This window comes from Coregonus clupeaformis, chromosome 1 (assembly GCF_020615455.1).
Source record: "Coregonus clupeaformis isolate EN_2021a chromosome 1, ASM2061545v1, whole genome shotgun sequence".
Classification (NCBI taxonomy): Eukaryota; Metazoa; Chordata; class Actinopteri; order Salmoniformes; family Salmonidae; genus Coregonus; species Coregonus clupeaformis.
The window spans coordinates 13358537-13371395 of record NC_059192.1 but is presented as its reverse complement, the minus strand read 5'-3'; the positions used below and the strand labels follow the sequence as shown (position 1 = coordinate 13371395).

General features: G+C 40.7%; 1 protein-coding gene across 2 annotated transcripts in view; it reads right to left on the bottom strand.

Annotated features, from left to right (window-relative positions):
- The window catches only part of LOC121532223 (protocadherin-15-like), a 216720-nt gene that overhangs the window by 70319 nt on the left and 133542 nt on the right, over positions 1–12859 (bottom strand). For both annotated transcript variants that reach the window (XM_045206129.1, XM_045206161.1), the window contains exons 21-22: positions 11043–11267; positions 2002–2118 (exon numbers count right to left, since the gene is read on the bottom strand). In XM_045206129.1, the coding sequence (XP_045062064.1) occupies positions 2002–2118; positions 11043–11267 (342 nt within the window). The remainder of the gene's footprint in view (positions 1–2001; positions 2119–11042; positions 11268–12859) is intronic.

Below are 12859 nucleotides of genomic sequence, written 5' to 3'. Positions count from 1 at the left end.
ATGTGTTTGTGAAATGCCTTAGACTATTACCACTGCATATCAATTGACTGTTATCATTCATTAATAACATTTGCTCTGTGCGTTATTTGCTCTGAGAGACCGTAAGTCATCTACCAATGTGATGGGTGAATTTGTGAAATCAAGCAGTTAATATCATTGTATATTCAGGAGCTTGTTGCTGAGGCACGGATGATTCTCCACGCCTTGAGACGTCGGCTTGGTAACACTGGCATTATTTCTTCAGGCCACAGGCCAATGAAATCCCACAACACAGTAAGCATCTGGAATATGCTCCTATATGATATGCAGAAGGCAGATTGCTTTCTGCCTGCAGGTCCACCCATGGCTATAAGATGTAAGAACATGTAGTGATATCAACCTCTCTCATAGATAACCTATAACTTATGTAGGAATGAACAAATCGACCAACACAAAACATTATAAATAAATGAAAGCCCAAAATAATGAGACATAGCCTCCATCGGAAATAATAGCATAACACAACCAAAACACATTACAACAACTCTAACTACTACCGATGTACACTACATTTATTTTATTTTATTTTTATTTCACCTTTATTTAACCAGGTAAGCCAGTTGAGAACAAGTTCATGGTCAAAGGTATGTGGACACCTGCTCGTCGAACATCTTATTCCAAAATCATGGGCATTAATATGGAGTTAGTCTCCCCTTTGCTGCTATAACAGCCTCCACTCTTCTGGGAAGGCTTTCCACTAGATATTGGAACATTGCTGCGGGGACTTGCTTCCATTCAGCCACAAGAGCATTAGTGAGGTCGGGTACTGATGTTGGGCGATTAGGCCTGGCTCGCAGTCGGTGTTCCAATTCATCCCAAAGGTGTTCGATGGGGTTGAGGTTAGGGCTCTGTGCAAGCCAGTCAAGTTCTTCCACACCGATCTCGACAAACCATTTCTGTATGGACCTCGCTTTGTGCACGGGGGCATTATCATGCTGAAACAGGAAAGGGCCTTCCCCAAACTGTTGCCACAAAGTTGGAAGCACAGAATCATCTAGAATGTCATTGTATGCTGTAGCGTTAAGATTTCCCTTCACTGGAACTAAGGGGTCTAGCCTGAACCATGAAAAACAGCCCTAGACCATTATTCCTCCTCCACTAAACTTTACAGTTGGCACTATGTATTCAGGCAGGAAGCGTTCTCCTGGCATCCGCCAAACCCAGATTTGTACGTCGGACTGCCAGATGGTGAAGCGTGATTCATCACTCCAGAGAATGTGTTTCCACTGCTCCAGAGTCCAATGGCGGCGAGCTTTACACCACTCCAGCCGACGCTTGGCATTGCGCATGGTTATCTTAGGCTTGTGTGCGGCTGCTCGGCTATGGAAACCCATTTAATTATGCTCCCGACTAACAGTTATTGTGCTGCTATGCGCTTCAGCATTCGGCGGTCCCGTTCTGTGAGCTTGTGTGGCCTACCATTTTGCGGCTGAGCCGTTGTTTCTCCTAGACGTTTCCACTTCACAATAACATAGCTTACAGTTGAAAGGGGCAGCTCTCTTAAGTCAGAAATTAGACAAACTGACTTTTTGGAAAGGTGGCATCCTATGGCGGTGCCACGTTGAAAGTCACTGAGCTCTTCAGTACGGGCCATTCTACTGCCAATGTTTGTCTATGGAGATTGCATGGCTGTGTGCTCGATTTTATACACCTGTCAGCAACAGGTGTGGCTGAAATAGCCAAATCCACTAATTTGAAAGGGTTTCCACATACTTTTGACCTTATAGTGTTTCTAAATCATTAAGCATTCCAACAATGGGACACCATCCTCTGTGGACCATGCTTATTAAATAGAAACAAGTCATGCAAACACAACTACAATGAACAAGCACAGTAACCTTTTATTTTCTCCTCTAAATCGCTTTCTCACCCGCGTCGCCACGGGAGCAGAAACCGGGCAGCCATGTTGTAAAGTTATAGTCAAGCACAGAGCACAGAGCTGTCACATTGTTGTCTACTCACAGGAGGGTCTAGGTCCTCTGCCTGTACCGTGGCGACCACGGTCCCCTTGACTGCGTTGGGAGCTACCATGCCCCTGTACACCACCTGGCTGAACACTGGAGAGTAGTCATTCATATCCTGGATAAGACAGAGAGAAACACACCAATGGAATTAGTAAGATAAGTGTCTTAATCAACAGCTCTTTTTACTGTAAAAACCTACTACTGATATAATGCTACTTCTACTGCTACTACTACTACAACTACTACTACTACTACTGCTACTGTTACAACTACTGCTACTACTACTACTGTTACTACTACTGCTACTACAACTACTGCTACTACTACTGTTACTGCTGCTACTACTATTACTACTACTGCTACTACAACTACTGCTAGTACTGTTACTGCTTCTACTGCTGCTACTACTACTACTACTGTTACTGCTGCTTCTACTACTACTACTACTACTACTGTTACTACTACTGTTACTACTACTTCTACTGCTGTTACTGCTACTACTACTGCTACTACAACTACTGCTACTACTGTTACTGCTACTACTACTACTAATGTTACTACTACTACTACTACTATTAATACTACTACTAACGTTACTGCTACTACTACTACTACTACTACTACTGTTACTTCTACTACTACTACTACTACTACTACTACTACTGCTACTACTACTACTACCGCTACTACTACTATTACTGCTACTACTACTATTACTGCTACTACTATTGTTACTACTGCTACTGCTACTACTACTACTACTGCTACCACTACTACTATTGCTGCTACTACTACCACTGCTAATACTACTAATACTGCTACTACTGCTACTACTGCTACTACTGCTACTACTGCTACTACTGTTTCTACTACTGCTGCTACTACAACTTCTACTTCTACTACTGCTACTACTACAAAGTACTGCTACTACTACTACTAGTGCTACTAATACTACTACTGCTACTACAACAACTACTGCTACTGCCGCTACTGCTACTATTACTCCTACTACTGCTACTACTACAAAGTACTGCTACTACTACTTCTAGTGCTACTAATACTACTACTGCTACTACAACAACTACTGCTACTGCCACTACTGCTACTACTACTACTACTATTGTTACTACTACTACTACTACTTATTCTACTAATACTGCTACTGCTACTCCTGCTACTACTACTACTACTACTACTACTATACTACTTATTCTACTAATACTGCTACTCCTGCTACTGCTACTACCGCTACTACTACTACTACTACTACTACTACTACTGCTAAAATGAAATGAAATCATATTTTATTGGTCACATACACATATTTAGCAGATGCTTGAAATGCTTGTGTTCTTAGCTTCAACAGTGCAGTCGTATCTAACAATTCACAACAATACACACAAATCTAAAAGTAAAATAATGGAATTAAGAAATATAGAAATATTGGGACGAGCAACGTCGGAGTGGCATTGACTAAAACACATTAGAATACAGTATATACATATGAAATGAGTAAAACAGTTTGTAAACATTATTAAAGTGACTAGTGTTCCATTATTAACGTGACCAGTGATTCCATGTCTATGTACATAGGGCAGCAGCCTCTAAGGTGCAGGGTTGAGTAACCAGGTGGTAGCTGGCTAGTGATGGCTATTTAACAGTCTGATGGCCTTGAGATAGGCCACGCTACTGCTACTGCTACTACTACTACTGGTACTATTGGTACTATTGCCACTACTGCTACTGCTACTACTAATACTGCTACTACTATTACTGCTACTACTACTGATACTGATACTACTGCTGCTACTGCTACTATTACTACTTCTTCTACTGCTACTACTACTACTACTGCTACTACTGCTGCTACTGCTACTACTACTATTGCTGCTACTGCTGCTACTACTACTACTACAAGTACTACCACTACTACTAATACTACTACTACTGCTACTGCTGCTCACACTGCTACTACTACTACGGCTACTTCTACTGCTTCTCATAGTGCTGCTACTGCTACTGCTACTGCTGCTACTACTACTACTAGTACTACTGCTACTACTGATACTAGTATTACTGCTACTACTACTACTGCTCATACTGCTACTACTACTACTGCTGCTACTACTATTGATAATGCTACTACTACTACTACTGCTACTGCTACTACTGCTGCTACTATTATTGATAATGCTACTACTACTACTACTACTACTGCTACTACTACTAAAATAATGAAAATATACCCCTCACATGTAGATGCTTCCAGTTGTCAGAATGAAAACTACTACAATAATAAAGATACTCCTCACAGTTAGATGCTCAAAATGAGAAGCATGTCTGTGTAGGCAGGAGTTTGTAAACAGATACCCTCCATTAACATGCTGTCGCTTCAGAGTGTTTTACTGATTTCAACATGATTGTGAATTAGTGAAGTAGCTAGCGCCATCACTGTCACTGCTGCTGGACCTGTCAAGCCATTTTTCCCTGCTCATCCTTCAACTTCAACTGTCAGCCTGGCCTAGAGAGTATCCCATTAGCACTTAGGCATAGCACTAAACCAAAATGGCATACAGAAATATCTAATTTACGTAAGTATTCACACCCCTGAGTCAATACTTTGTAGAAACACCTTTGGAGGCGATTACAGCTGGTGTTGTGTTGGATATGCCCCAAACATTACGCTTTGTATTCAGGACAAAAAGTTAAATTCTTTGCCACATTTTTGCCAGTATTACTTAAGTGCCTTGTTGGAATAGATGTATTCTGTACAGCCTTCCTTCTTTTCACTCTGTCATTTAGGTTAGCATTGTGGAGTAACTACAATGTTGTTGATCCATCCACAGTTTTCTCATTTCACAACCAATAAACTCTGTAACTGTTTTAAAATCACCATTGGCCTCCTGGTGAAATCCCTGAGCAGTTTCCTTCCTCTCCAACAACTGAGTTAGGAAGGAAGGATGTCTGTATGTTTGTAGTGACTAGGTGTATTGATTCACCATCCAAAGCCTAATTAATAACTTATCCATGCTCAAATGGATATTCAGAGTCTGATCTACAGTGGCTTGCGAAAGTATTCACCCCCCTTGTCATTTTTCCTATTTTGTTGCCTTACAACCTGGAATTAAAATGGTTTGTATCATTTGATTTACACAACATGCCTACCACTTTGAAGATGCAAAATATTTTTTATTGTGAAACAAACAAGAAATAAGACAAAAAAACAGAAAACTTGAGCGTGCATAACTATTCACCCCTTTTGCAGAAATTACAGCTGCAAGTCTCTTGTGGTATGTCTCTATAAGCTTGGCACATCTAGCCACTGGGATTTTTTTGCCCATTCTTCAAGGCAAAACTGCTCCAGCTCCTTCAAGTTGGATGGATTCCGCTGGTGTACAGCAATCTTTAAGTCATATCACAGATTCTCAATTGGATTGAGGTCTGGGCTTTGACTAGGCCATTCCAAGACATTTAAATGTTTCCCCTTAAACCACTAAAGTGTTGCTTTAGCAGTATGCTTAGGGTCATTGTCCTGCTGGAAGGTGAACCTCCGTCCCAGTCTCAAATCTCTGGAAGACTGAAACAGGTTTCCCTCAAGAATTTCCCTGTACTTAGCGCCATCCATTATTCCTTCAATTCTGACCAGTTTCCCAGTCCCTGCCGATGAAAAACATCCCACAGCATGATGCTGCCGGCTGCTCAACTATTCATCATTAAGTCTGAGCTGCATTGTAAAGCATTCAATAGAGCATGTCGCCTCACAAAGTCCAAGATGAGGCCAGGCTAGTTCAGGTATACAAATTACACATCTTCCTCTGGCTTCCTCCTGCTCACAGAATGTATACAGAAACGTCCTTGGTACAGCACTTCGGCTTGTTAATAAAACCTAGCGGCTCTCTGTCTTTCTGTCCACACATCAAAAGAGGGGTATGGAAAGACAGCAGCTTTCATCAGTGTCACCTTTTATATTCACACTTCTTCTGGAGAGTGAGTTGTACTCTGGCAGTCTGGCTCAGATAACAGAACAAACAGAAAACGCTGCGGCAAAGAATCTCAACGGTGTTATTGTGTTTCAAGCGATGGTTTCCTGATCAAGTCTATAGAACCCATGGAAGCAATCTCACAGCTTAATCACTCCACTATCCCTCTAGTCTCCACAGACTAGGAATCACATTACATTATCACCCTACACTACAGCGCACTGTTCTGTCTCAACAGCAAATAATAACCGACTAGCTACGCCAGACGGAAAGGAACAAAAACTGTTTCCCTGCCCTTTAGAATACAGGAAGGATGATGGATACACCTCATTTGTATGTTTCATTCCTTTTCCCCTGTTGTTAGGCTGGTAAAATACACAGGTCATCATATTTGTGAGGAGTGAGGGAGTGAGAATGCTAAACCCTAACACAAAGCAGCAGTGCTTCATAGCTTCAAAGACGTTCTCCTCCATTGTCCCTCTAACAGTATCATTTTTCATGTGTAACATATCTAGCAGCTAGATCTAAAGAATTCTACTCAAGGACACCGACTGAGTACTACAGTCTCGTTTAAGTGCTGTGTAATACCATATTACGAGCCTGATCTATTTTAGTGCCAATTGTACTACTGTTCTACTGTTCTACTATACTACTATTCTACTGTAATACTGTACTACTGTTCTACTATACTACTGTACTAATGTTCTACTGTACTGCTGTTATACTATACTATTGTTATACTGTTCTACTGTACTAATGTTCTACTGTTCTACTATACTCCTGTACTACTGTTTTACTATACTACTGTTCTACTATACTACTGTACTATGGTTCTACTATACTACTGTACTACTGTTCTACTGTACTACTGTTCTACTGTTCTACTGTCCTACTGTTTTACTATACTACTGTTCTACTATACTACTGTACTATGGTTCTACTATACTACTGTACTACTGTTCTACTGTACTACTGTTCTACTATACTACTGTACTACTGTTCTACTGTACTACTGTTCTACTATACTACTGTACTACTGTTCTACTGTACTACTGTTCTACTATACTAATGTACTACTGTTCTACTGTACTACTATTCTACTGTACTACTGTTCTACTATACTACTGTACTACTGTTCTACTGTACTATGGTTCTACTATACTACTGTTCTACTGTTCTACTGTTCTACTATACTACTGTTGTACTGTACTACTATTCTACTGTACTAATGTTCTACTGTACTACTGTTCTACTATACTAATGTTCTACTGTACTATGGTTCTACTATACTACTGTTCTACTGTACTACTGTTCTACTGTTCTACTGTCCTACTGTTTTACTATACTACTGTTCTACTATACTACTGTACTATGGTTCTACTATACTACTGTACTACTGTTCTACTGTACTACTGTTCTACTATACTACTGTACTACTGTTCTACTGTACTATGGTTCTACTATACTACTGTTCTACTGTTCTACTGTTCTACTATACTACTGTTGTACTGTACTACTGTTCTACTGTTCTACTGTTCTACTATACTACTGTTCTACTGTTCTTCTATACTACTGTTGTACTGTACTACTATTCTACTGTTCTACTGTTGTACTGTACTACTATTCTACTGTACTACTGTTCTACTGTACTACTGTTCTACTGTTCTACTGTTCTACTATACTACTGTTGTACTGTACTACTGTTCTACTGTTCTACTGTTCTACTATACTACTGTACTACTGTTCTACTGTACTATGGTTCTACTATACTACTGTTCTACTGTTCTACTGTTCTACTATACTACTGTTGTACTGTACTACTGTTCTACTGTTCTACTGTTCTACTATACTACTGTTCTACTGTTCTACTGTTCTACTATACTACTGTTGTACTGTACTACTATTCTACTGTTCTACTGTTCTACTATACTACTGTTGTACTGTACTACTATTCTACTGTACTAATGTTCTACTGTACTACTGTTCTACTATACTCCTGAGTGGCGCAGTGGTCTAAGGCACTAGCAGTGCTAACTGTGCCACTAGAGATCCTGGTTCGAATCCAGGCTCTGTCGCAGCCGGCCGCGACCGGGAGGCTCATGGGCGGCGCACAATTGGCCCAGCGTCGTCCAGGGTAGGGTAGGGGAGGGAATGGCCGGCAGGGATGTAACTCAGTTGATAGAGCATGGCGTTTGCAATGCCAGGGTTGTGGGTTCGATTCCCACGGGGGGCCAGTATAAAAAAAAATATGTATTCACTAACTGTAAGTCGCTCTGGATAAGAGCGTCTGCTAAATGACTAAAATGTAATGTAAATGTTCTACTATACTACTGTTCTACTATACTACTGTTCTACTATACTACTGTACTAATGTTCTACTGTACTATGGTTCTACTATACTACTGTACTACTGTTCTACTGTTCTACTGTCCTACTGTTCTACTGTCCTACTGTTTTACTATACTACTGTTCTACTATACTACTGTACTATGGTTCTACTATACTACTGTACTACTGTTCTACTGTACTACTGTTCTACTATACTACTGTACTACTGTTCTACTGTACTACTGTTCTACTGTTCTACTGTCCTACTGTTTTACTATACTACTGTTCTACTATACTACTGTACTATGGTTCTACTATACTACTGTACTACTGTTCTACTGTACTACTGTTCTACTGTTCTACTGTCCTACTGTTTTACTATACTACTGTTCTACTATACTACTGTACTATGGTTCTACTATACTACTGTACTACTGTTCTACTGTACTACTGTTCTACTATACTACTGTACTACTGTTCTACTGTACTATGGTTCTACTATACTACTGTACTACTATACTACTGTTCTACTATACTACTGTTCTACTGTTCTACTGTACTACTGTTCTACTGTTCTACTGTTCTACTATACTAATGTTCTACTGTTCTACTTTACTACTATTCTACTGTACTACTATACTACTGTACTACTGTTCTACTGTTCTACTGTTCTACTATACTACTGTTCTACTATTCTACTGTATTACTGTTCTACTGTACTACTGTTCTACTGTTCTACTGTTCTACTGTTCTACTATACTACTGTACTACTATTCTACTGTACTAATGTTCTACTGTACTGCTGTTATACTATAATATTGTTATACTGTTCTACTGTACTAATGTTCTACTGTTCTACTATACTACTGTACTACTGTTCCACTATACTACTGTATTACTGTTCTACTGTTCTACTGTTCTACTATACTACTGTACTACTGTTCTACTATTCTACTGTACTACTGTTCTACTGTACTACTGTTCTACTGTTCTACTGTACTACTGTACTACTGTTCTACTATACTACTGTACTACTGTTCTACTGTACTACTATACTACTGTTCTACTGTACTACTGTTCTACTGTTCTACTATACTACTGTTCAACTGTTCTACTATACTACTGTTCTACTATACTACTGTACCACTGTTCTACTATACTACTATATTACTGTTCTACTATACTACTGTACCACTGTTCTACTGTTCTACTGTTCTACTGTTCTACTATACTACTGTTCTACTGTACTAATATACTAATGTACTACTGTTCAACTGTTCTACTATACTACTGTTCTACTATACTACTGTACCACTGTTCTACTATACTACTATATTACTGTTCTACTATACTACTGTACCACTGTTCTACTGTTCTACTGTTCTACTGTTCTACTATACTACTGTTCTACTGTACTAATATACTACTGTACTACTGTTAAACTGTTCTACTATACTACTATTCTACTGTCCTACTATTCTACTTTACTACTGTTCTACTGTTCTACTGTTCTAGGAGCGTCATGCCGAGGCCAACGGCAGGCTAATCTCCATTCAGCACGTGTCTGGTGGTTAATCTTCTGAAACATAATAAATCAGATGGCCACAATACTGACAAAATAGAGCCCTCACAAACCTAATGACCATCAAGACATAAAATACCACAGCACTGTACTACAGTATCAATCTGTCAGCCTGTCTTTTGTCAGGCCAGGAGAAATGAGAGGTAGCTGGAGGATAATTTATCTCTCTTTAGCTCAGTGGTGATGAGGGTGGCTAGTGGTTTCAGACCAGAGAGAAAGATGGGGGAGAGAAAGGGAGGGAGAGAATGAGATGGAGGGAGGGAGGGAGAGAGATGGAGGGAGACAGAGAGGGAGATAGAAAGAGGGTGAGAGAGAGGGAGAAATAGATAAATGGAGGGAGAGAGAGAGAGAGAGAGAGAGAGAGAGAGAGAGAGAGAGAGAGAGAGAGAGAGAGAGAGAGAGAGAGAGAGAGAGAGAAACAGAGAGAAAGAGAGACAGAGAGAGAGAGAGAGAGAGAGAGAGAGAGAGAGAGAGAGAGAGAGAGAGAGAGAGAGAGAGAGAGAGAGAGAGAGAGAGAGAGAGAGAGAGAGAGAGAGAGAGAGAGAGAGAGAGAGAGAGAGAGAGAGAGATAGAGAGAAAGAGAGATAGAGAGAAAGAGTAGAGCCACAAGTTAAATCAACACAAAATGTTGAGTCTGTGGACTCATATAGACACCAGAACAGTGTTAAATTAACACACTCCTTAGTGTAAAGCCCTATTCAAATACTTCCCAGAGTGCCTTGCTTTTCGAGTAAATTGTAGAGTTACCACCCATGACCGTATTTGTTAGTGACATGGTTGTTGCATTCATCCATTTTCGGTCCTATGGAGATCCTAAGTGAATATGTTATCAATATATATATTTTTTTATTACTTTACTACACAATACAATACGTATTTCATAAGGCCTTATTTTGAGGGCCTAGTTTTACTCTAACAGATGGGCCTGAAACTCATACACAGTCCCTTTATTGTTTGTTTCAATATCTATGTTTGTGAATAGAATTTGCTGTACATGTATCTATGAAAATGTTTATTCTCATGTCTTCTGCCACACATCTGCATTTTCCCTCTTGAACAACGGCGTCAGTTTGTGAGTAATAAACAGCCTGGTGGCCTAACTGATGGGGCTCTGTTATGCAGGAGGCAGAGGGAAGGTCGTTTCCTTACCGTTATCTTTACAGTGACAGTGGCCAGGCCTGGGGGCATGATCCCTTCATTGTCCAGGGCTTCCACCACGAAGGTGTAGGTGTGGTCCGAGGCTGCCAAGGTCTCAAAGTCCAGAGTCTGCAGCACAGAGAGCTCTCCAGTCACTGGGCTGACGGCAAACAGTTGCCTGGCCTCCTGGGTCCGGATACGGAAGGTGATGTTGGAGTCCAGGTCAGCGTCTTTGGCCTGGAGGAGGAGAGGAGCAGGAGGAGGAGGAGGAGGAGAGGAGCAGGAGGAGGGGAGGAGGAGGAGAGGAGCAGGAGGAGGGGGAGGAGGAGAGGAGCAGGAGGAGGGGAGGAGCAGGATAAGGAGGAGGAGAGGAGCAGGAGGAGGGGAGGAGGAGGAATACTGTGGGTAACGGTTCAGCGTCCCATATTAGTGGGTCTCTGGTCTATAGGACCTGATATACAGTAACTTTTACTGTAGTTATGAATAAGTATTACGTAAGATACAATTCCCTATTTAATTATTTATGCATAGTCACTTTAACTCTACCCACATGTACATATTACTTCAACTATCTCAACTAGCCGGTGCCCCCGCACATTGACTCTGCACCGGTACCCCCCTGTATATATAGCCTCCCTACTGTTATTTTATTTTACTTCTGCTCTTTTTTCCTCAACACTTTTTTTGTTGTTGTTTTATTTTTACTTTTTTTGTTAAAAATAAATGCACTGTTGGTTAAGGGCTGTAAGTAAGCATTTCACTGTAATGTCTGCACCTGTTGTATTCGGCGCATGTGACCAATACAATTTGATTTGATTTGATTTGCTAAGAACCCAACAGCCAGAAAATTATACGACGTTACAGCATGAACCTTACATTTTTTATTTTGCAACCTTTATTTCAACCTGGAAGTCCCTTATTCAATAGGTGATCATAAAAGCAAAAGAATCAAGCAATTCTAGTTTCTACAGAATGGCACTCGTCGGACCAATCACAGTGATCAGCAGTAGTAACTACTCAAATCCATTGTCAGGAGAGAGGTCACTATTAGTGGTTTCATCCCTGTGTGTGTGTCTGTGGAGTCCTTTCAGGTGGAGGAGAGTGTGTTAACATTGAGTGTGTATTGGAGAAGAATAGCTTTGGGCCTACACACAGATAAACCCCCTACCATTCTAGCTCAGCCATCAGTGGCACACTAATCTGCCCAAAATATCAGCCTATCAACAGGATCAGAGTGCCGTGGGGAGCAACGGGAGGTGATGATAGGTTTGTCACTGCTGAGGGATCAGTGCACTGCGGCCAGACAGACACTGTCACTGTCAATCAACCAACCCCACCTGAAATTGACCATGATTAGCCCTACACAGGGAGACATGACTGGTCTCATCAAAAAAAGTATTCTCTGGGCTGGCCAACAACAAATAACCACAATTCTAGATAGTCTAGCCGATATGCTCAACTTTTGGATCAAAGAAGAAGGTTCTTGTAAAACACAAGTTATCACAATTCTAGAGGCAGGTTTTTGTAAAACAACCAGGTTTTCAATGAACATAATTTAATCTCAGTGAATAATGGGGTAAAATTGGGTGGTTGGTATTTTTCAGTTCCTACTCCACTCAGAGAATCATGCTCTGTTTGTTTGTTTGTATGGTTGGTTTGCATAGATATTTGGTGTAATTTGATGTAACAAAAGGCAGTGCCTGCTGTGCGGGAATCTGCAGCTCCTGTTTGCCCTTTCCTGGCAGCATGTGCCTGAATAGCGAGGCCATGTAGTAATGTCCATGTCTGAGGTTTTGATATCCTCTGTCAATATGCTCTAGGCTAACCAT